The 21,322-nt window shown below is 38.5% G+C and overlaps 1 protein-coding gene across 1 annotated transcript in view; it reads left to right on the top strand.

Annotated features, from left to right (window-relative positions):
• Positions 1–18,323, top strand: part of CRB1 (crumbs cell polarity complex component 1) — a gene marked incomplete at its 5' end in the record, with an annotated part of 107,636 nt that extends 89,313 nt beyond the window's left edge. The window contains 1 exon segment of the mRNA XM_081949153.1: positions 17,454–18,323. Coding sequence (XP_081805279.1) covers positions 17,454–17,669 — 216 coding nt within the window. The 3' untranslated portion in view covers positions 17,670–18,323.
• Positions 18,324–21,322: the final 2,999 nt, after the last annotated feature.

A 21,322-nucleotide genomic window follows, 5' to 3' on the forward strand; every position in this document is an offset into this window, starting at 1 on the left:
CTAAGCAACACAAATGATGTTGCAATAATAAATTATGTTATAGGTTTGGAATATGGGGAAACTACAGAATTTGTAAGAATGGTTCCTGTCAAACATATCTTCTACAATATAAAAATGAAACGAAAAATTTGTCCCATGAGGTTATTCTGCAGAATAGACAAGGCATGTATAACCCCTCCTCAAATTGTATTTTGAAATTGTGGGATCAGATACTAGAGTGCAAATCGGTATTTAAAATGTGTCATTAAAATAACTAACAGCCATTCCTTCATATTTGTTCATAAAATTTAGATATCACCTCATTCTCAGAGTGACTCTGAGGGGTTTTCAGCTAAATGCATAAAAACATATTCTTATTCCATATATACATGCCGCTAAGTCCATTAAGTCCTCCAATCATGAAAGTGATGCCTCCTAACAGCTTGATTATTAAGTCCATCCTCCAAATTCATTGTACATCTGTATTCTTTTACCACATTCTGTCTGTATTAGCATCTCTGTCTTTGTGCAAATAATAAACCTTCTGCTTTTGTCATGCTGCCTCTATCTTTCTCATTTGTGTCTCTCTGTGCTATTCTCATTGTCTTTGAGGGTGTCATGATTTATAAAGGTTTATGCTCACTTAAGATCCATGCTCCTTTGAAAGCCGAAGCAATGCTGTTTCCAAACTGTATTACACCTGAGCCCTGAGGTGTGTGATTACTTAAACATATCTCGAGACAAGTGTCTTTCACTAAAGACTAAAGCTGGGAGGATCAACCCTCCCTCAGGACAGAAAGCTTTCTTTTCCAATTTCAGAATACATTTGGTGCCTGCTATTTTGATTTCACCAAATGTCAACTGAAATATATACACACATAGACATTCTCTCTCTCTCTCTCTCCTCTCTCTCTCTCTCTCTCTCTCTCTCTCTCTCTCTCTCTCTGTGTGTGTGTGTGTGTGTGTGTTTGTTTGTTTGTTTGTACTGCGTGAAATTTGTTTGTTTACATTTAAAATTCTCTCTCTGGTTCCGACCCATTACTTTTCTGAATCACCAACTTTCTTTCTAACTGTCAGTCATTAGAGTAGAATAAACAGTAGAATATAACAGTCTTTAACTAGAGCTATCTAAATAATCAAGGCATGAACCCTGTGCTGTTTCTTTGGTCTGAAAATGCAGCACCCAGGGTCCAGATTCAAAGCCTACAGGCTCCCCTTCAGACTTACCTTTTTCTAGTATGCAATAACCAAATCCAGACCTGAGTAGTACTGTATCTCCAGGGTTAGTATTCGTGCATTCTTTAAAAAAAAATGACAGCTGTATATTACAGAGTTACACTTCTCCTAATAATGTTGAAACCATGAATAAGCATCGCAAATATTAGTAATGATGAATTCAAAACTGAAAAAATACCCCTTTGCATAATATGACACTGGGATTTGCCTATTGGAGGGGCCTTAATGTATTCATTAATTGCAATTGGTAGTTAGACGTATACATTCTAATGGCACTTAAATTACAATAATAAATGCCTACCACTTCAACTTCATAAATAATTTATTCCATATTTGCATAGTTGTTTCTATGCAGTTATTCTTGACTAATTATCGTACTGACAAAAAAGGTGTCAAACCCTGAATAACAAACTTTCCTTCCGTTGGCATATCTTTTGCCTTCATCTTGCATTTTCATCTTTCATTTGTGATCTTACTGTCATTCTTATATGTGCTCATTTTGTGAAAGCAAAACAAATTAATAATAATCCTAGTAAAATAAGAAAGAATAAGCAAAATGTGCTTTGGCCTTAGCTCAGCAATATAATGTGAATTTGAGGGATTTTAAATCAGCTCCAAAATGAGTAGTATATTTACCAATACAAATTATGGCCTTGGTATAAATATATTTCTTATTTGTTTATTGTACTCTTGGACAACACTTCAGATTTTACTACTGAACGGTAATATAAAGGCTACATTGAATGAAGTTTGACTCCAGATGACTTCATGCAATGCAGAAGTATTTTCTTTCAGAATGTTTTTTCTACTTCTCAGATTAACCAATAACCTTGTCTTTTCTCCCTCCAAATACTAACCAGGTCTACTTAGCTTCTGCTTAGCCTTTGAACCTAATAAGGTCACAGAGGTACTTTCACTTGGTGAGACAACAACTGTTAGATTTAGTGGCTTGCTGTGGCTAAGAACTAATGCTGCGAGAAGGATTAAACTGTAATTACAAATACTTGTGGTTGCTTTATATTAGGGTTATTTTCATACAGTGTCCAGATTATAATGGAGACCTAGTTCTTGTTCCTTCATTTTTCATATAACAATAATTCAAAAGGATCTCTTTTATGGAATTATTCAGTTAGTTACAAATACTGAAATAGTGTTTATTTTCCTTCATTATAAAAGAAGTCCACTTCAAACTTCTTTTGAAGTGGACTTCTACTTCATGCTGCACTAATCTATTTTTTTTCCATTTATATATTGTATTTTCATGCAAGTGCAGCACTACATTTCTATGTTTGTGGCAGGGACATGCGGTAAGGCCTCACCTCTCTTCATGAAATAATAGTATATAATATTATATACTATATATATATATAATATTATATATATATATAATATAAATATATATATAATATATATTTATATAATATAAATATATATATATATATATATAATATAAACTATATATATATAATATTATAATATTATATACATCCATCCGGCCGCGCCCGGGAGCAGAAATGTTGTCGGCGCTCCCGGATGACGAAGGCACGAAAGCAACTGGGGAACGACGAGAACCTTCCTGCCTCTGCTGGATTTCGCGCGCTCCTCGCGACTGCAATATGCAGTTGTGAGGAGCGCGCAAAGTCCAGCAGAGGCAGGAAGGTTCTCGTCGTTCCCCAGTCACTTTCGAGGACTGCGGAGCGCGAGCCGGCGGAGCACGCTCAGGAAGGTGGGGAATGGGATCACGTGTGCTGGAGGCTGAGGCAGCCTGAGCCTCCAGCACACATGGTCCCATTCCCCGCCTTCCTGATGACGTCACCAGCCTCACCAGCCATAAACCTCACCGCACGTCACTGGTTTGTGGCATATCCTTCTGCTATAAATGCAGATGATAAAGCTAAATGATTCCCCCATAGCTATAACAGATGCATTGGTGTGCTGTACTTGATCATGTTAAAAGCATAACAGATGCTGTGTTGCATTCATTAACTATACATCCGTGTATGTCTGTCTCTCTGTCTGTCTTTCTAAATGTTGGGCACTCACCTTGTTTGCTTCTTCTGCGTAGTGGTGCAGAGTTGCCTGGAAAGAGATGTCAAAGAGATGAGCAATGGGACTGATCTGTGGTGATAGCATGCTAAATATAACCTGGAGACAACACTATGTAAAAATGAAACAAAATGTTCTAAGAAGGAATTCTGGGAATTGGTGACTCCTTAATGAGGTTTAATTAAATTTTATAAACTCACTAATGCTAAGAAAGCATGGTTTCAGATTGTTGGGTCCTCCTGCAAGAACCATTCAACCTTGGTTTATCTTGTTTCTCTTTAAAAAAAAAATTATAATAAAAATGAAAACGGCATCACCTTTTTTCTACACGCTTAGTTCAAAACACTTTCTGTTTGCAACAGACTCGCAAGTACTAAGAACAAGTGCTATGTTAAATATTACAACAAGCAATATCTGTGGGAGGATATCAGTGTAGTAAATGATGTTTTGTTTTATTATTTTGTTAACTATCATATTTAATTTGTATGGCTAGTGTCTCCATGGTGTCTTGTTTGTACTTCTGTCAAACCGGTTGTTCACGTTCTTTGAAAAGCAAAACAAACACAAAATAAAAAGGAGAGATTAAAAGGAAGCACAAAGTGCCTGTGACACCTCCTCTTGCTTCTGTTGAAAAGTCGAAAAATGAAAACACACCGCTAGTTAAAAAGAAGCACAGTTCTATTGGTTAGGAGGCAATTACAGATAATGAGATGGATAGATGGGAATAGATCATTTCAACTTTCTCGGCATATTTTAGGTGAAATCTTCTCCCTTGGGTTTCATCTTGTTCTTTTCCCCACTGCATCCCACCACTTCACACAACATTCCCAGTGGAATAAGAACTTCTGGCACCAGGAGAACTCATGGGAAACTTCTGAGCTTTATTTACATTATAAACAATATTCAAATAGGAGTAATGGGGATCGGGGCTACAGTATATGCATTTCTTTAAAATCTATAATAAAATCTATGTAGTACAGCTATATTACTTTTATCCTTTGCATCTGTTTCACTGCCTACTCTATTAGTATCACTATTCTGATTATTATCATTTGTTATTATGATTATTATTACTTTGTTCTTTGCATATACACTGAGAGCTTATGCACTGGAGACAAATTCCTTGTGAGTCTAGTCGCACTTGGCCAATAAAAGCTATTCTATTCTATTCTATGCTATGCTATGCTATGCTATGCTATGCTATGCCATGTTATGCCATGCCATGCCATGAACTTGATCTCAGATTAGAACTAAAAATGGGAACTATAGCAATTTTTCATATATGGTGTGTGATATTTTATTTATTTACTTATTTTCACATTTTTGAACTGCCCATTGCCCTCAGCTATATCAGCAGCATGCAAAGGAATTAAATATACACGCCTTTCTTATGTTTGAAAATAATTAATTGTGCTTAAAATTCTCTCCTAGAGAAGAAGAACATATTTGGGATGTATCATGGATGTGAGCTAATCAAAGTTTTGATGTGAACCAAGCTGTATTTGACTGTATCTTAGGTTGGTTGTTTAGGGTGGTGTGTTTTAAGGACAGATTAAGGTAGAGATCTAGATGCTCTAAATTAACTATTATGGCAAACTTGCAATTTTATTTTATTTAGTATGACAGCAAAGTTTCCCTTATAAATTGGTCTTTATTTCTACCTCTATTAATGTCATTTTATCTGCTAGAACTAGCTGAAATTTAGAAGCACTCCTGCCAACTCTGATGAAGTAAGCTGCAGTTCATGCAAACTTATGTCTTTTAATAAAATGTATTGTTAGGAAAAAAAATGCTACTAGATTCCTGAATTTTTTAAACCTAATGTTAAAAGAAATCAGTGCAGATAATTGGTGCTTTAATAAAGTTTTTAAGCAAATGTTATTTTTTAAATATAGAAATAAATTATACGTTAAGACATATTCCTATGTGATAAAAGCTATTAAATTTCAGACAAGTAGGTGGGATTCTACAAAAGTAGTAATTTTTTTAAAGATCCAGAAGTCCCCTATTGTCTGTAAAGAATGAATATTTTAGTGCCACCTTCATTACAGTTGTAAATTGCAGCATATTAAATTTAGATGGTTTTGTTCTACATTTAAAATACTACGTATGCAGAAGTTTGAAAAATTTAAATTTTTTTTAAAAAAAATTCCAAAGATTATGCATAGTATGGAGTGGAAAGCAACAGGAATTTTAATGTTTTTTTAATTTAAAATCATAAAACCATGGCATCTAGTTTTGTTTATTATTTTTGTCACAGAGTAAGATAAGTATATTTGGAGGGGGGAGCTGTCCTTTGTTAAATACTTTTTCCTAATGCAGCTATTTTTAAGTAAACATTCCCTTGCATGCCCTTCTTAGAAGCAAATTTTCTTCACATTGTGATTTTGGACAAGAGCTGCATATTAGTAGATTTTTCAGTGTTGCTCTCCATGCCACTCACTGAATCCATTCTGAGGGATCTTACAAATCCACTTTCAGAGAAATCTGTAACAAGTTTAATTTACATCCCTAGTCACAACAGTCTTTCCTTTCCCTCCCCTCCCCTCCTCTCCTCCCCCCACCCCCCTTTTTTTTGTTTTGACTCCTTTAGACTGCCTGAACTGCAGTTTACTTAGCAAGGTTTTTCAGAAACAGTTTGTTGTTGCCTCCTTCCTAGGCTGAGATACAGTGACTGTCCAGAGGTCACCCAGCTGGCTTTGTGCCTAAGGCAGGATTAAAACTCACAGTGTCCCAGGTTCTAGCCTGATGCCTTAATTACTATACCATACTAAAACAGTGGAGTCACAATTCTATTTCATACACCTCACCAAAACAGGTTCATGTGAAAAAGACCTACCAAGTAATAAGGAATAGGAAAACATACAACATTTGACATTGCTTTTCCAAAGAACTGTGAATAATATAACAGTAATGCAACAGTACATGCAAGAACCTTGTATTTTGAAAGAGGTGAGCAATCCCACTTCAGATATCACATGTCTATTCCTCTTTTTCTGCAGCCTTCTCAAGAACGTCCCCATGGTCAATATTTGGTTCTAGCCTAGGCTATTGTATATTGGCGTGAAATCATGTAGAATAAGGGAATTAAGCCTCTTTTAATTTTAATTAACCTATGACACCTTTAATAACATTAGTGCCCTCCTGCATTATGAAATAATTAGAATTAATATAAACATAGTTCCTAACATCTCAAAGGATTTGTTACTTGACCATTCTTTCCCCCTTCGCTAATTGTTTGCATATGGAAGATGCAGGGTGTTCAGACCAGCATGCCAGATAATTAGTGGAGAAGCTCAGATGGGTCTGTTGCCCCATCTTTCACATCATATCAGCTTTTTAAAAAGAAATTATTCACAGCAATAATGTTCACAGAAGCTTGCTAACTATTTATATGACAATAAACAATGAGATAGCAGGGAGTCACATGTTGGACACAAGACCAATGCCTTCTGCTATATTTAGTTGGAAGCAGAAAATGATTGCACTGTAAGTGTGGCAGCTATGTACAGTACATGAGCAGTTGACTTGATATCCAGCTGTGACAGCATGAAATCTTTTAAGTATTTTGCTAATCAGAGATTCATGATAGCAGTAGAGACATGTTCAATGGTATTTGCTGAATCCTGGCACCAACTGGTTAGGACAGTTTTCTCTGAAATATGTTCAACAAATCTGTGCCACAGACATGATTACCGAGGAAATATCCTGAAACTGAAGGTATTTGCACATACATTGATTGTTCAAAAAGATGCTGATGAAGTTTGCAATATTACATGCTGATTAAATGGCATTGAGAGAGAAAAGCTTGAAGTACCTATTCAAAAAATTGTGAATGCTAATGTTGTTAATTTTGTAAATTTCTATATGGCTTCTTAATGCTATATGAAAGAAAATAATCTTAATCTTCCTTGTCCAGTCTTGTATCTTTATACTCTACTTCTTCCTTGGATGCAATGGTTGAAATATAGTTTTTCAATCCGGGAATTACAGAGTGGAGATTTTCACAGTTAATATTTATGAATGGAATGACTTTCAGGTCCTACTCTATGACACAAGGAGACAAGGACAAATTCATTGTTTCATGTGGTATTACACAGAAGTAATTTCCCCAATTCATTAATTGTTGAATTGATATATAGTAGGGAAAAAAGAAAGAGGATAATACAACAGTATAGAATCTTGGCACCAGGCTCATATATATGTTGGTTAAATAAATTAAACATTGTTTAATATCATCATAAAGAAAGGCATACCAATTTTTACAATTGTAACAAAGTATGTGTGTGAAAGAAAAAAAAATGGTCCCAAACATTCCATTATCCATTCCATTGGCTTAAATTTGATAATTTTGCCAACTTACTTAAATGATACTCTCAGTAGCTAAAAGAAAGACACCATTAAACACTTCTCATAGGTCATTTCCCATTCATCCCTAAAGCAATCTAAAACCTGTCCTCATTACCGCTATGGTTGCACAATGCTTAGATGATTTTAAAAGATATTGTCAAATGCTAGAGTGAAATTATCACAGTACTGTAGCAACTTTTATGAAATGAAAGTCAGAAAATACCAGTGCAAATTTACGTAGGACATTCATTCATTTAACTCAACAGCACTTGTTTTTTAATTAGACCTACCTATAAAATAAATCAGTACTATTAATCTTCTTCCCCTGATATTGGTGTATGAGAGTTAAAGAAGAGAAAAAAATGACTTTACTACCATCCTATAATTTAAAACCAAAACCAATAAAATCAATAAGGAACCCAAATCCTTTGTTTTAGTGGCATTTGAACTTGCTACCTCCTAGTTCATAGTGCAAACTGCAATAGTGCTTCAGCTACACTCTCAGTTGGCATATTCTAAAGCACAATTTAAGTTGTGACATTCATACAGTGAATGGTTATTTTATTCTCGTTTTAATATAGAATAGTTTATATATTGCATTTATATTCCATCTTCTCTAAGGACGGTGTGGGGGGGGGGTTGAATCATGAAATATTAATAAATATCACGAATCTGTGAAAGTTTTAGAAAATATTCTGCATTAAAACATGCAGTGATTTGCAAATGAAAATCTAATATACAGAGAAGATAGGTGATGACGGTGGGCAGATTAACAGAAAGTGGGAAAGCACTGTGAAGATTAGCAGATATGAGCTGGGGAAATTGGTGGACATGAGGTTTAAGAAGACTGGGACTAGGTGAGCTGATGGGAGGTGAGCATCTGGATAATATGTTTACTTTTATCCATTATGCAAATAGATGGACAGATTGAATGGACATCCAGACGGGGAGGATGGGATATCTTCTTTAAAAAAAATGAAAAGGGAGCCATAGGAATAGTTTAGGAAGCCTTATTGCAAAGCAATGTTCATACCACCTTTTGAACAAAGTCAAAAGATGATTTGGCCAAAGGTTGGGGGGGGTGGTTTAAAATTACATTAAACTTTAATAATTAAATAAAGTCTTAACAGGCTTAACAACAATTCACATCTCTCATCTCCAACAATTGCCAGGTTTAATTTAAAGATTATGAAAGGGAGATGCATTTACTGCATTTGAGCAATAAACATCTCCAGTTGAAGAGGCCCTTTCTGGCTCCCTTGGGGACTCAGTCTGTGTACCCTGAGCCAAAAGCTTTATTTTTCTTTCAGCGGCAGCATTGGGACAAGACAATAGAATAGAGTAGACAGCTCTTGAGGAAAGCATTGATGATATTTCACAACATCCATTAGAAGTCCATCTGAGTCCAGTCCTAAAACCATTCTACTGCACCACTGGCAAAGTAACATGCCAGCGGGCGGCGCCGAGGAGTAGAGCCTTCTCTGTGATGGGCCCAACCCTCTGGAATGACCTCCCCCCCGACATTAGAACCACCTCGGACTTCCGCTCCTTCCGTCAAAAATTGAAGACTCACCTGTTCCGACTAGCTGGCCTGGCATGATTATAAATGTTACATCTATGAACTCCTGGTAGTATATTCCCATCTGGTTATTTTAAGGGTAATGTTTTAGTTTTAATTGTTTTTAGGGCTTTTAGCCTCATATTTATTCCTCTGTACAGGACTCTTAATTTTAACCTCCTCCACATACATACATATATTTATAGCCCTATTTATATTTGAATTTTATCTGTGATTTATTGTGGACTGTACACCGCCCCGAGTCCCTTTTTGGGAGAGGGGGCGGTTTAGAAATGTGAATAAATAAATAAAATAATAAATAACATAATCCCCCCCTCCCTATTATCACAACATCCCCACCATTTCATTCTCACAACAAACCTGAGGAGCTAATGTCTAGACCCAAATTTTGTAACTTTTAAGATTTGTGGACTTCAACTCCCAGAATTACCCAACCAGCATGATTAGCTGAGGAATTCTGGGAGTTGGATATCCACAAGTCATAAAGTTGTTTATGAGTTTAGCGACCCTTGGTTTCAGATCACCCTCTTAACTTCCCATTTAGTGGACTATGGTTAATTTTATCAGTTTTTAAATTCAAAGTTATATCTGTGAGGGGAAAAAAACAGTTCATACAAACGAGGTTGGGAAATGATGGCAAAATAATTTATAATATTGTATCAATTGTTATTTATTCTCCAAAGAGTCAGATCACTACAACCTTCAACTAAGAAAGAGTAAATTATCAAAATGCTGAATGAGTTTTGGTTCTAAGTATGAATAGGCACGTGCTACTTAAGGAGTTTTAAATAAGCAAATCTCCCTTTTTTTTCTTTTGAAAAAATTTCACATGCCTTATCTGAGCAGGAATCTGCAAGTTTGCTTCAGATTTCTCCAGTCATTCTTCATTTTATTTTTATTTTTAAAAAGGATCCCTAAGTCCCTATAGCTTTTATTCAAGATTTCAGAGCTCTTTCGGCTTCCCTCCAAATTCCTCTGATGTTTTGCCTGAGGCAAAGCCCTTAAATTCATTTTTCATTTTGTTTGAGGTGAAAATGTGGGGGTCTCCCTGCTTAACATTCAATCCACACATTCCCAGTTAATCAAATGAGGGACAACGGTTGCTCAAGAAATGCAAAAAAAAGAGGCACTGCCTTGTTGATAAAGGCAGGAAAGGGTTCTCAATTCCCAAATACAAATGAATCCAGGCTTGATCCAAAAAGACTGAATACGGATAGGATAGGATAGGATAGGATAGGATAGGATAGGATAGGATGAAGAAATATTTTGTCCTTGTGCCTAACATTCTGGGGGGCGACACCCAGGAGCAGGGCCTTCTCTGTGATGGGCCCAGCCCTGTGGAATGACCTCCCCCTTGATATCAGGATTACTTCCGATCTCCGCTCCTTCCGTGTAAAGCTCAAGACCCACCTCTTTCAACTGTCTGGCCTGGCTCAACCGTAGTTTATCCTTTTCCTCCTGACAGTCCTTTTTTAAATTGTATTATTATTTCGGGGTATTTTAATGACTAATTTAATTTTTATTATTATTAATGTAATGTATTTTTAATTATTACCTCCTCCATGCATGTATGTATATGTATGTATATGTATGTATATGTGTGTATTTTTATGTTTATATGTATGTATGTATATTTTATTGTACACCGCCACGAGTCCCTTGCGGAGAGGGTGCGGCTAACAAATTAAATTTCTATTTCTATTTCTATTCCAGAGAGTTCCCCTGATAATCATTTTATTTTGTTCCTAAATGTAATGGTATGAGGAAAGAGATGCTGCCCAAGGAACTGTCATGTAAGAGATGGCATATTCCACAGCTGCATAGTAGACAGAGCAAGAGGTTCAGAAGGCAATCCTCCCTAAATTCTCTCAGACTGCAAAAGTGACAGCAAGAGAATTATACTTTCAAACTTGCGAGATTCTGTTAACAGTAAGGTAAAAGTAAAGATTCCCTCGCACATATGTGCTAGTCATTCCCGACTCTAGGGGGCGGTGCTCATCTCCATTTCAAAGCCAAAGAGCCAGCACTGTCTGAAGTCTCCATGGTCATGTGGCCAGCATGACTAAACACCAAAGGAGCACTAAACACTGTTACCTTCCCATCAAAGGTGGTCCCTGTTTTTCTACTTGCATTTTTACATGCTTTCGAACTGCAGTAGCTTTACAACAAAGTAGAAAAAGTCATGTTTCCCATCTGATGTACCTTGTAAAGCTATCAATCCTACAAGTCTGAAAGTACAATTCTTCCATCATTGGCTTTATATCCCAAGAACATACAGAGGGTCCGTTCTGAGCTTCTTGCTCTGCCCATTATACAGGTGCAGGCTGTGCTGTCTCTTATTTGACTAGTCCTTAGACAACATCTGTTCACTTCATCTTCCAAGGTCTTTCCAATATATGCCATTATACTAAAATATATGCTTGAATAACTATATATTTGAGTACAGACTATGGTCATCCACTAAATGTGTAGAACCTGTTGCTTGTGCACATATTCTAACCATTTATTCCCGAGGTCTAGAATAATGTCAAAATGCTCCTTTACCACATCATCATAGAGAAAGAGTGAGAGAGATGAAGTGTATGCTATAGAAACAAATTTGATCTAGAGCTAATATTATTTTTCTAAACAGCTGCCTCAAAGAAACTGCTAAAAATTTCCAAACATTTAAAAGGCAGATTAAATCCTGTAATGAGGATGAAAGTGATTTTAAATCTGACTTTAAAACAAAGCAAACCCTGCAATTAAGAAGCCAAGCTAAAATACGTTATAATTTAAAGCGGTGAGAAAAGTAACATAAATAAGAAACGGCTCTTCTTAGAAAAGGATTATAAATATACAGTCAATTTACATATACCACCAACATGTACCTAAACACATCTTTTGGTATCTTTCAAGTCCCAGAATATATTACTTTCTTTATTGACATTAAAATATATTAAAGTATTGACATTAAAAGTGGATAATAACATACATGTTCTCAAACTGTTCGGGTCACTCCCTGGTTTACATGGGTGAAAAGCTGATAAGTATGGGAGTAAATACAATGGTCCAGAATTTGTTAGAGATATGTCCAAATAATTGGTACAAGATGACAACTATACTTCTGTAACCATTTTTTTGTTGTTGTGGACATTGCAGCAACACAATTTTGCCACTGCATGTGTGGTAGCCGGGTTCGTGTCCTGGAGGAGAAAGCCTACATAAAAATTGTCTGCCCTCCCTGGCAAGCACTCTAGAGAGTATCTAGAGAGACTTTCTTTATAAAGATTGTTTAGATAAATGCAAAAATAAATGGGAAGTGACAATCTTATAAGGTAGACCACACTAAAAAAACAATGTCATACAGGTGATGCAGGACTGGTATTATTGTAACAGCCATAGCAACAAAATCTTGTAAGTGAAAATGTGAGTCATCTTTCTCTCACTTTATTTAAACGTGAACTAGAGAAGATGTTTACTCAAAATTAGTTTCATGGAATGGGTTCAAGCTTTGATTATCTTTCCATTACCTCAGCAGCAACTCTTCATCCTGTCCTTCAAGGCCATTCTTTGGGCTGAGATGGCAGGGGAATTTCCATGCCAAGACACAAACACACACACACACACACCTTTCACTTAATCATGTAAAAATAATGAAGATTATAGGGACCACCGTGCAGTGACGTGCAGTCAGGGGAGGCAGAGCCTCACCGCTCTCATGAAAAGAGAAAAAATGTAAAAGGGAAAAGGCAAGTGCTGAGGGGAGGCTTTAAAAAGCCTCTAAAAAGGGGAGGACTGTGACAACTAGCGCTAGCCTCAGATCAGCGCGAGCCGCGGTCCCATTTCCCTCCTTCCTGAGCCAACATGAAGGGGACCGTGGCTCATGCTGATCTGAGGCTAGAGCTGAGGAGCCTCCTGCACATGCGGTCCCATTTCCCTCCTTCCTGAGCCAACATGAAGGGGACCGTGGCTCATGCTGATCTGAGGCTAGTGCTGAGGAGCCTCCTGCACATGCGGTCCCATTTCCCTCCTTCCTGAGCCAACATGAAGGGGACCGTGGCTCACGCTGATCTGAGGCTAGTGCTGAGGAGCCTCCTGCAAATGCGGTCCCATTCCCCTCCTTCCTGAGCCAACATGAAGGGGACCGTGGCTCACGCTGATCTGAGGCTAGTGCTGAGGAGCCTCCTGCAAATGCGGTCCCATTTCCCTCCTTCCTGAGCCAACATGAAGGGGACCGTGGCTCATGCTGATCTGAGGCTAGAGCTGAGGAGCCTCCTGCACATGCGGTCCCATTTCCCTCCTTCCTGAGCCAACATGAAGGGGACCGTGGCTCACGCTGATCTGAGGCTAGTGCTGAGGAGCCTCCTGCAAATGCGGTCCCATTCCCCTCCTTCCTGAGCCAACATGAAGGGGACCGTGGCTCACGCTGATCTGAGGCTAGTGCTGAGGAGCCTCCTGCAAATGCGGTCCCATTCCCCTCCTTCCTGAGCCAACATGAAGGGGACCGTGGCTCGCGCTGATCTGAGGCTAGTGCTGAGGAGCCTCCTGCACGGAGTGGCTCTTCTCTGCAGTGCAGAAGAAGGAGTTGCTAACCCTGCCACCATGATCCTGGGGTATTTTGCTTGCACTCTTGCAAAGATCAAAGTTGTCACAGTCCTCCCTTCATGATAATACAATACAATAGTAGAGTTGGAAGGGACCTTGGAGGTCTTCTAGTCCAACCCCCTGCCTAGGCAGGAAACCCTATACCGTTTCAGACAAATAGCTATCCAACATCTTCTTAAAGACTTCCAGTGTTGGGGCATTCACAACTTCTGGAGGCAAGCTGTTCCACTGATTAATTGTTCTCACTGTCAGGAAATTTCTCCTCAGTTCTAAGTTGCTTCTCTCCTTGATTAGTTTCCACCCATTGCTTCTTGTTCTACCCTCAGGTGCTTTGGAGAATAGTTTGACTCCCTCTTCTTTGTGGCAACCTCTGAGATATTGGAATAATGCTATCATGTCTCCCCTAGTCCTTCTTTCTCTTAAGCTAAACATACCCAGTTCCTGCAACCGTTCTTCATATGTTTTAGTCTCCAGTCCCCTAATCATCTTTGTTGCTCTTCTCTGCACTCTTTCTAGAGTCTCCACATCTTTTTTACATCGTGGCGACCAGAACTGAATGCAGTATTCCAAGTGTGGCCTTACCAAGGCATTATAAAGTGGTATTAACACTTCACGTGATCTTGATTCTATCCCTCTGTTGATGCAGCCTAGAACTGTGTTGGCTTTTTTGGCAGCTGCTGCACACTGCTGGCTCATATTTGATGATCATTTCATGACGTCAGTGCCTCACCAGCCATAAACCTCACCGCACGTTACTGCCACCATGCATTATTTCCCCACGCACACCTCTGCACAAATGCATGGCCACTGCTGGTAAAAGTGTAGGAAAGAATCCCATCAGACTTGATTTATTTGGCTTTTGTACCTTGTTAGATTTATCAAGATCATCCAAAAGTAATGAAAATGTAATTTGGAAGAATAAAAGCTATGAAATGAATAAGAAAAGTAAAGTGATTAAAAGGGAGTGGGGACTGATATGTGGTATAAATTAGCCATTATTGTTGACTAATGTGTGTGTGTTTAATAAATAATTAAGGAAACCACATAAATTTTTCTGAGACATTCATAATAAGGTGGGGTGGAAGTTTGGAACTCATCCCTTATAGAAATGAAGAAATAGTATTTTTTTTTGATATGTGAAAAAGAGTTTAGGATTCCTTAAGTAAATTCACTAAGCTGGGTACAGAATCCCACAGCTTCAACACTCTACCATCCTTCATATATATAGTGTAGCAGGTGATGGGGAAAGGTTTTCCCAGGGACCCAAGATATCTGCTATCAATCAGAGTAAATACAGAATTATAAGGACTGTCAGGTGGGATTAAAGCAGCTTTGTATGTTTCCATCACATTAGAATTCTTCACTTCTTTAAAAACAATTCCCATTTATCCCTTAGAAGTTCAAAATGTGGTCTCCAACTCACTTGTAGGGTGAATTTCAACATGCTGGCTGAATTATTCTTTCGAGTATCTCTTTACATCTGTCTGTCTGTCTGTCTGTCTGTCTGTCTGTCTGTCTGTCTGTCTATCTATCTATCTATCTATCTATCTATCTATCTATCTATCTATCTATCTATCTAATTTAGCATATAGTATATCATTCATAGACCAGCAATATATATATACATATCATCTAGATTAATAAAGCACAATAAAGCATAAATGTCAAAAAGATCTATGTTCAAATATCAATGTGTTGTGCTCCTATCATTGAAGCATCATTTATATTAAACAAATCAGATATTGAACCTCAGCTGGTCATGATGTGATATACTCTTTTGATGTGGGACCCCACAATCACACTGAGCCGAGGATACTGTGACCAGTTTATACAGGAAGATGCAAAACCTATTGAGGATTGTCCATTGCTGATGTGGTAGTTCAAAGCCTGGCACTTTTTGTGGAGCCAATTTTACCTGGATCCATTATCAACAATTTATTTGGTATCTGTCATGTGATTCTGTTATCATGGGAAAATAAGATTACTTTCTTTCCTACAGATGCTGAGCCCAACAATTTTGCTCAAAGCAAAATTTAAGAGTCAATGTCAGAAATCTTACTCTGCAGATATAGTCAAATTTGATTTCTTAATCTTCAGGAAGTGACTTTTGAAAGCTTTGGTCTGGTTTACTTTTTTTTTAAAGCCCTCCTGGGTTCTTTTGTTTTGAAATATTTTTGGAGTTATGCCCCAAGCATATAATCTGTTTTTGACAATTCAATTGTCACTAGCATTCCAAATCAAAAGCACCAAAACAAAATCAGAATTGACAATCAAAATTCTCCCAGGGTGATGCTGTCCAGCACGTCTGTTTTCCCATGGTACTTCTAGTTACATTTGTGCTTCTTGATACAGATAGGGAAAATATCTTAATATCTTTCATAGCTCTTCAAATTCAAGTGTCCCTCAACAACTAATTAATGTCACCTGGAAAATACTTGATGCTAGTGGTGATGCCATGAACATTTCCTGACACTGTATAAAATATTGTATTGTTGAATATAATACAACTTTCTCCATTCTAATATTTAGTATTGTTTATATTTTATTTATTTGTATTATAAAAGCTTCTATGCTGCTTGAATCACGCTATTCTAAGAAGCATAGTAAAATATACATTGCAATCAGCATCAGCATTATTTAATAATTACAACAATAATTTTAACATAAATCTTATATAATCACAATATCATTATGGAAAACATATTTTTTTTACATATTTGACATAGGTTGCAACTCATAACCAATGGCTGGGTTCTTTGCAAAGGTTTAATTTACCTTCAGGGCAGTGTTAAGTTTAAAAAAAGATTCATATAATAAATTAATTATTCTTGCATGCTGTTGCCTTTATGAAGAAAGAAAAATAAACACTAGGAAGCAGCAGGGTGTCATTTATTATTAATAGAATTGTATGTGGTCTTAGCTGTATTAATAAAATGAAGTGGAGAAACTCCTGCATTTATAAAGTTTCTTCTGGAGTAACCTTTGAATTTTTGTTTACTGATTTATTGACTGATTAATTAATAACGTTGATGTCAACTTTTTTAAAAATACTTCTATTAAGCCTTTTTATTTTTAAAGAGAAAGAAAAGATACACAAATAGAGGAAAAAAGTAAAAAGTAATACAAATGAAATGATTAAACAGAAATTTTACAAGCATCATAATTTTAACATTTCATTGACTTAGTTGTGGTGGTTAATTCTTGCATCTTTGATCCAAGATGACTGAAGAATGTAATGTGAATGTCCTGCTGTTTATTCTATCTCTGTAGTTATTTGCAAGCAACTTGGCACTCTGAACTTCCATTCATCCTGTGGTAAAGATACCATTGATACATTTTTTTTACCATAGTAGCTCTGAAGTATTAAAAAATGGGGAGTCAACCCTATGATGAAAAATTAAATAACATGGTGAAAAAACAAACAGCAGCTATATTTGTCAGGAAATTAGACAAATTTTAATCTGGGTCTTCTATATTATTGTTGTTATTCCTAAATTTGTTTCTATATTGAGAGTTTGCTCTTTGTACAAAGATAACCAGCTAGATTTTCTCCCTATGGGGAGAAATATCTTGAAATGTACTCATGAGTGTAAGCCAGTTATTTCCATGATAAAATTGTATTTATTATTTTTCTGCTTCAATGGCATCATATTGTTCCTTCTTTCCATTCTTCCAGCTGACAGCTGATCTGTCTTTCAATATATTCACCACCATTGGCTCAATGACCTTGGTCTTGTTACTGATCTTTCTTCTGGTAGTCATAATTTCCATCATAACGGCCAATAAACTTGCTACCCAAGGGACTTACAGCCCCAGTCGCCAAGAGAAGGAGGGATCCCGAGTTGAAATGTGGAACATGGTGCAACCTCCTCCCTTGGAAAGACTGATCTAACTGAAATTAATAATGATCTTCTCAATCAATAACATTAAACAAAAAGATTGTTTTGGATACCTCCATAGAAACCTATAAGACCATATGGATTTTTGTCATTAAACTCAGAAACCTTGCTTATTAATCATAGGAGGCTTCAAGATTACATGAGACTTTTCAGCTTTGCCTTTCTGGTGGTAGCCTTTTGCACATTCAGTGCCCGTGGAAGGAAGAGATTTTTTTTTAAAGGCAAACTATCCCTCTGCCCTTGCTTGCTCAGGAAAGCACTTTGGCATGCAAGATTTCATTCTGGAAAACATTCATAATAAATGTGGCTGGATGCCATATCTCATTTTATGGAAATTGTTATTCATTGCACTGAACATTATACATAGACTACATTCAACTTTAGACTGTAATGATGCCTGGGATCTGTGTTAAGTGCCTGCATTTCAGATGTGACTGAAAGCCACTTGTATGGGTCTCCTTCCCTTCTGACCATAGCTGCAGAAGAATGTTGTCACACAGTGCTCCATGTACACTCTTTGTCCTTCACTTACTTCTATATAGAGTCTTTAGACGTAGAGGTGTTTTTCTGCAGTACATCAACTTAAATCCTTTAAATAGGAATTAAATCAACATAATGGGAAAAAGCTCTTCTTGCAGCAAAATAAAACTTTGAAACCATTCTTCTCTTTGGAGTGTTTTTGTCATCTTAAAGACTTGTAGACGTAGAGACAGAGGCATAACCATATGCAACTACCAGCATTTTCAAACTGAGCAGAGAGATACATTTAATTGACTAACATAAGAACTAAGAGTGCAAGGCAGCATGCAGATGTGTGTGTGTGTGTAGTGCATGGCTATGTATATGCATGTAAGACACAGAGATGTTCAAGCAATTTATTTTTAGTCTAAAAAATTAAGCAAGGCTTTATTCATCAAGAACATGCTCTTGCCTTTTTTTAAAAAAAAATAAAATTTAAATAAAAAATTAAAAAATAATAAATTCAGTGGGGAATTTTTATTAATTTATTACATCATTTAAATCCATGGAAAACAGTAGGAGTTTGCTTCATTGTAGTTGTTTTCTCAGATTTTATTAGGAAATAATTTGTGGCCTTGCAAATTCCATGTCTCAGCAATTCATCCGATATTATCAAACAGAAACAAGACCGACAATAGTTGGGTCCCATCAAAATCCATCCTTTATCCCTTTTTGTCCTGGGCCAATTCTTTTTATTGTTGTAAAAAGTCAAGGTAACTACCCTGTTTCCCTGAAAACAAGACCTCCCCAGATAATAAGCCCAATCAGGCTTTTGAGCGCATGTGCTAAAATAAGCCCTCCCTGAAAATATTGCAATACAGCAGCAGCCATGAGGTGACCACGCTCGCCACCTCCTGCATCTTAAAAATAATAAGACCTCCCTGAAAATAAGGCCAAGTGCTTATTTCGGGGTCAAAAGAAAATAAGAACATGTCTTATTTTCAGGGAAACACAGTAGTTGAACAAAAAAAACACTTCTAGGTATGATGCAGAAATGGGTTTTGACTGGTACGGTATGGTACACCCGGACCGGTAGCAGAAATCAGCCATCCGTTTGTGTACTGGGGCAGCTGGAGGCCCTGTACTGGTACGGTCCTTCCATTGATTTCTCCCCCCCCCATTGGAAACGAGCTGGCTGTCAAAAAGAAGGAAGCACAGACTTCTTCCAACAGCCTAGGAAGGAACAGGAGCGGAGGACTTGGGAGTTGGAAGAAGCCCGCGCTTCCTTCTCTTTGACAGCCACCTTGTTTCCAATGGGAGGGGGAGGAATCCATGCATTAGAGGGAAGAGAAAGCCGAGCTTCTGCTAGGGACTTCCTTTCCTCCCTCTAATGCATGGATTTCTCCCCAACCATTGGAAACAAGGCAGCTGTCAAAGAGAAGGAAGCGAGGGTTTCTTCCAATAACCGAGGAAGGAACAGGAGCAAAGAACTCGACAGTTGGAAGAAGCCTGCGCTTCCTTCTGTTTGACAAGCGGCTTGCAAAACGGGAACTTTGCAAACTGCTTCTCAAAGAGAAGGAAGTGGAGGGTTACTTCTTCAGATGAGCGCAGGCTGGATCAGGCTACAATGCTGCTCTGGCCTGAGCTCCTCTGAAAAAGCCCTCACCCGCCGCTTTGTTCTCTTTGACAAGGACTTTGCAAACCACTTCTCGAAGAGAAGGAAGCTGGGGATGGACAGACAGACTTATTCAGACAAGCCCAGGCTGGATTGAGCTTCAATGCTGCTCTGGCCTGTACTCGTCTGAAGAAGCCCTCCTCCGTCACTTCATTCTCTTTGAGAAGCAGCTTTCAAAACCGGAACTTTGAAAGCCACTTCTCAAAGAGAAGGAAGCTGGGGGGGGGGGAATCAGATGAGCCCAGGCTGGACCAGGCTTCAACGCTGCTCTGGCCTGGGCTCCTCTGAAAAAGCCCTCCTCCACCACTTCCTTCTCTGTGAGAAGCAGCTTTCAAAACCGGGACTTTGCAAACCGCTTCTCAAAAAGAAGGAAGCCCAGGGGGGACTTATTCAGATGAGCCCAGGTTGGCGAAGCGGCAGACCGCTTCTCCTCTCATTTCAGAAAGGCTGCTTTGCCTCCACTGACCTCATTCCTGCACTGCAGGCGCGGCCTCGAGGGAAAGATGTCCTACCAAGGCAAGAAGAACATCCCTCGGATCACAGTGAGGTAAAGCGCCCTCAGGGATATTTTGACGGCCTTGGGCGGCCAAGGCGGGGAAAGCGGGTGGGTGGGAAGCTCCAAAAGTCTGGCTTTTGTGAGACCCCGAGGGCACAATGTGGAAAGGGGAGGGGCTTGGGATAAGGCCTCCTTGTGCCACCTGTGAGGTGAAGCTGGTACGGTACTGGGGTAGGGGGGTTGCTTTTGTCACCCAGAGATGGGAGTGGCTTGGGCTGGGGGAGTGGCTGTTATTAATATTAATTGGCTGTTAAGTCACCCTATCGAACCTGAGAATATGGAAACAATAATGGAAGGGGGTGACAAAATACCTATGTTTTTCTAATGAAAGTAGCACACATCTGGAGTCTTAATTTGCTTGTTTGTTGGGTGTAATTCCCCTTGTAATCTTGAATGTGAGAAGGACTCAGTGGTGTGTTTAGCTTCAGTGGGAGAATCTTCATAATGGCTTACCTGTGTTCTGAGTTTTGCTGATAATAAGATAATACTCTGGTTGAATCAGACTCCTTTTATTTGTCTAGATATCTGTATTTTCCAATCTATTGTATTGGATATCTATATAGCACAGGGTAGTGTAATCCTGTGCATAATTGACTTGAGTGTAGGTTTATGAGCAGCGACGCGGTAAAGGCCTGAGTGTAGGTTTATGGAGCAGCGACGCGGTAAAGGCCTGAGTGGAGGGGGCGGAGAAGGCTAGAGGAGGTTGGAGGACGGCGGCGGTGGTCTGTTGGACTGGAGACGGTGGTCTGTTTGACTGGTGGTCTGTTTGACTGGAGGCATTCAGAAAGATGGTGGCAACCCAGGAGAGCCGAGCGGCCCGAATTACGACCTAGGGGACGCTGAGCTTCAAACTGGCCGGCGATTATGATTCCAGACCGGCGAGAGGGCCGTGGGAAGGAGTGCGAGGCCCGAGGGAGGCCCAAGAGACCCGAGGCGCCGGAGGGAAGAAGGGAAGG

This window comes from Natrix helvetica, assembly GCF_964273705.1.
Source record: "Natrix helvetica genome assembly, chromosome: 3".
In the NCBI taxonomy this organism is placed as follows: Eukaryota; Metazoa; Chordata; class Lepidosauria; order Squamata; family Natricidae; genus Natrix; species Natrix helvetica.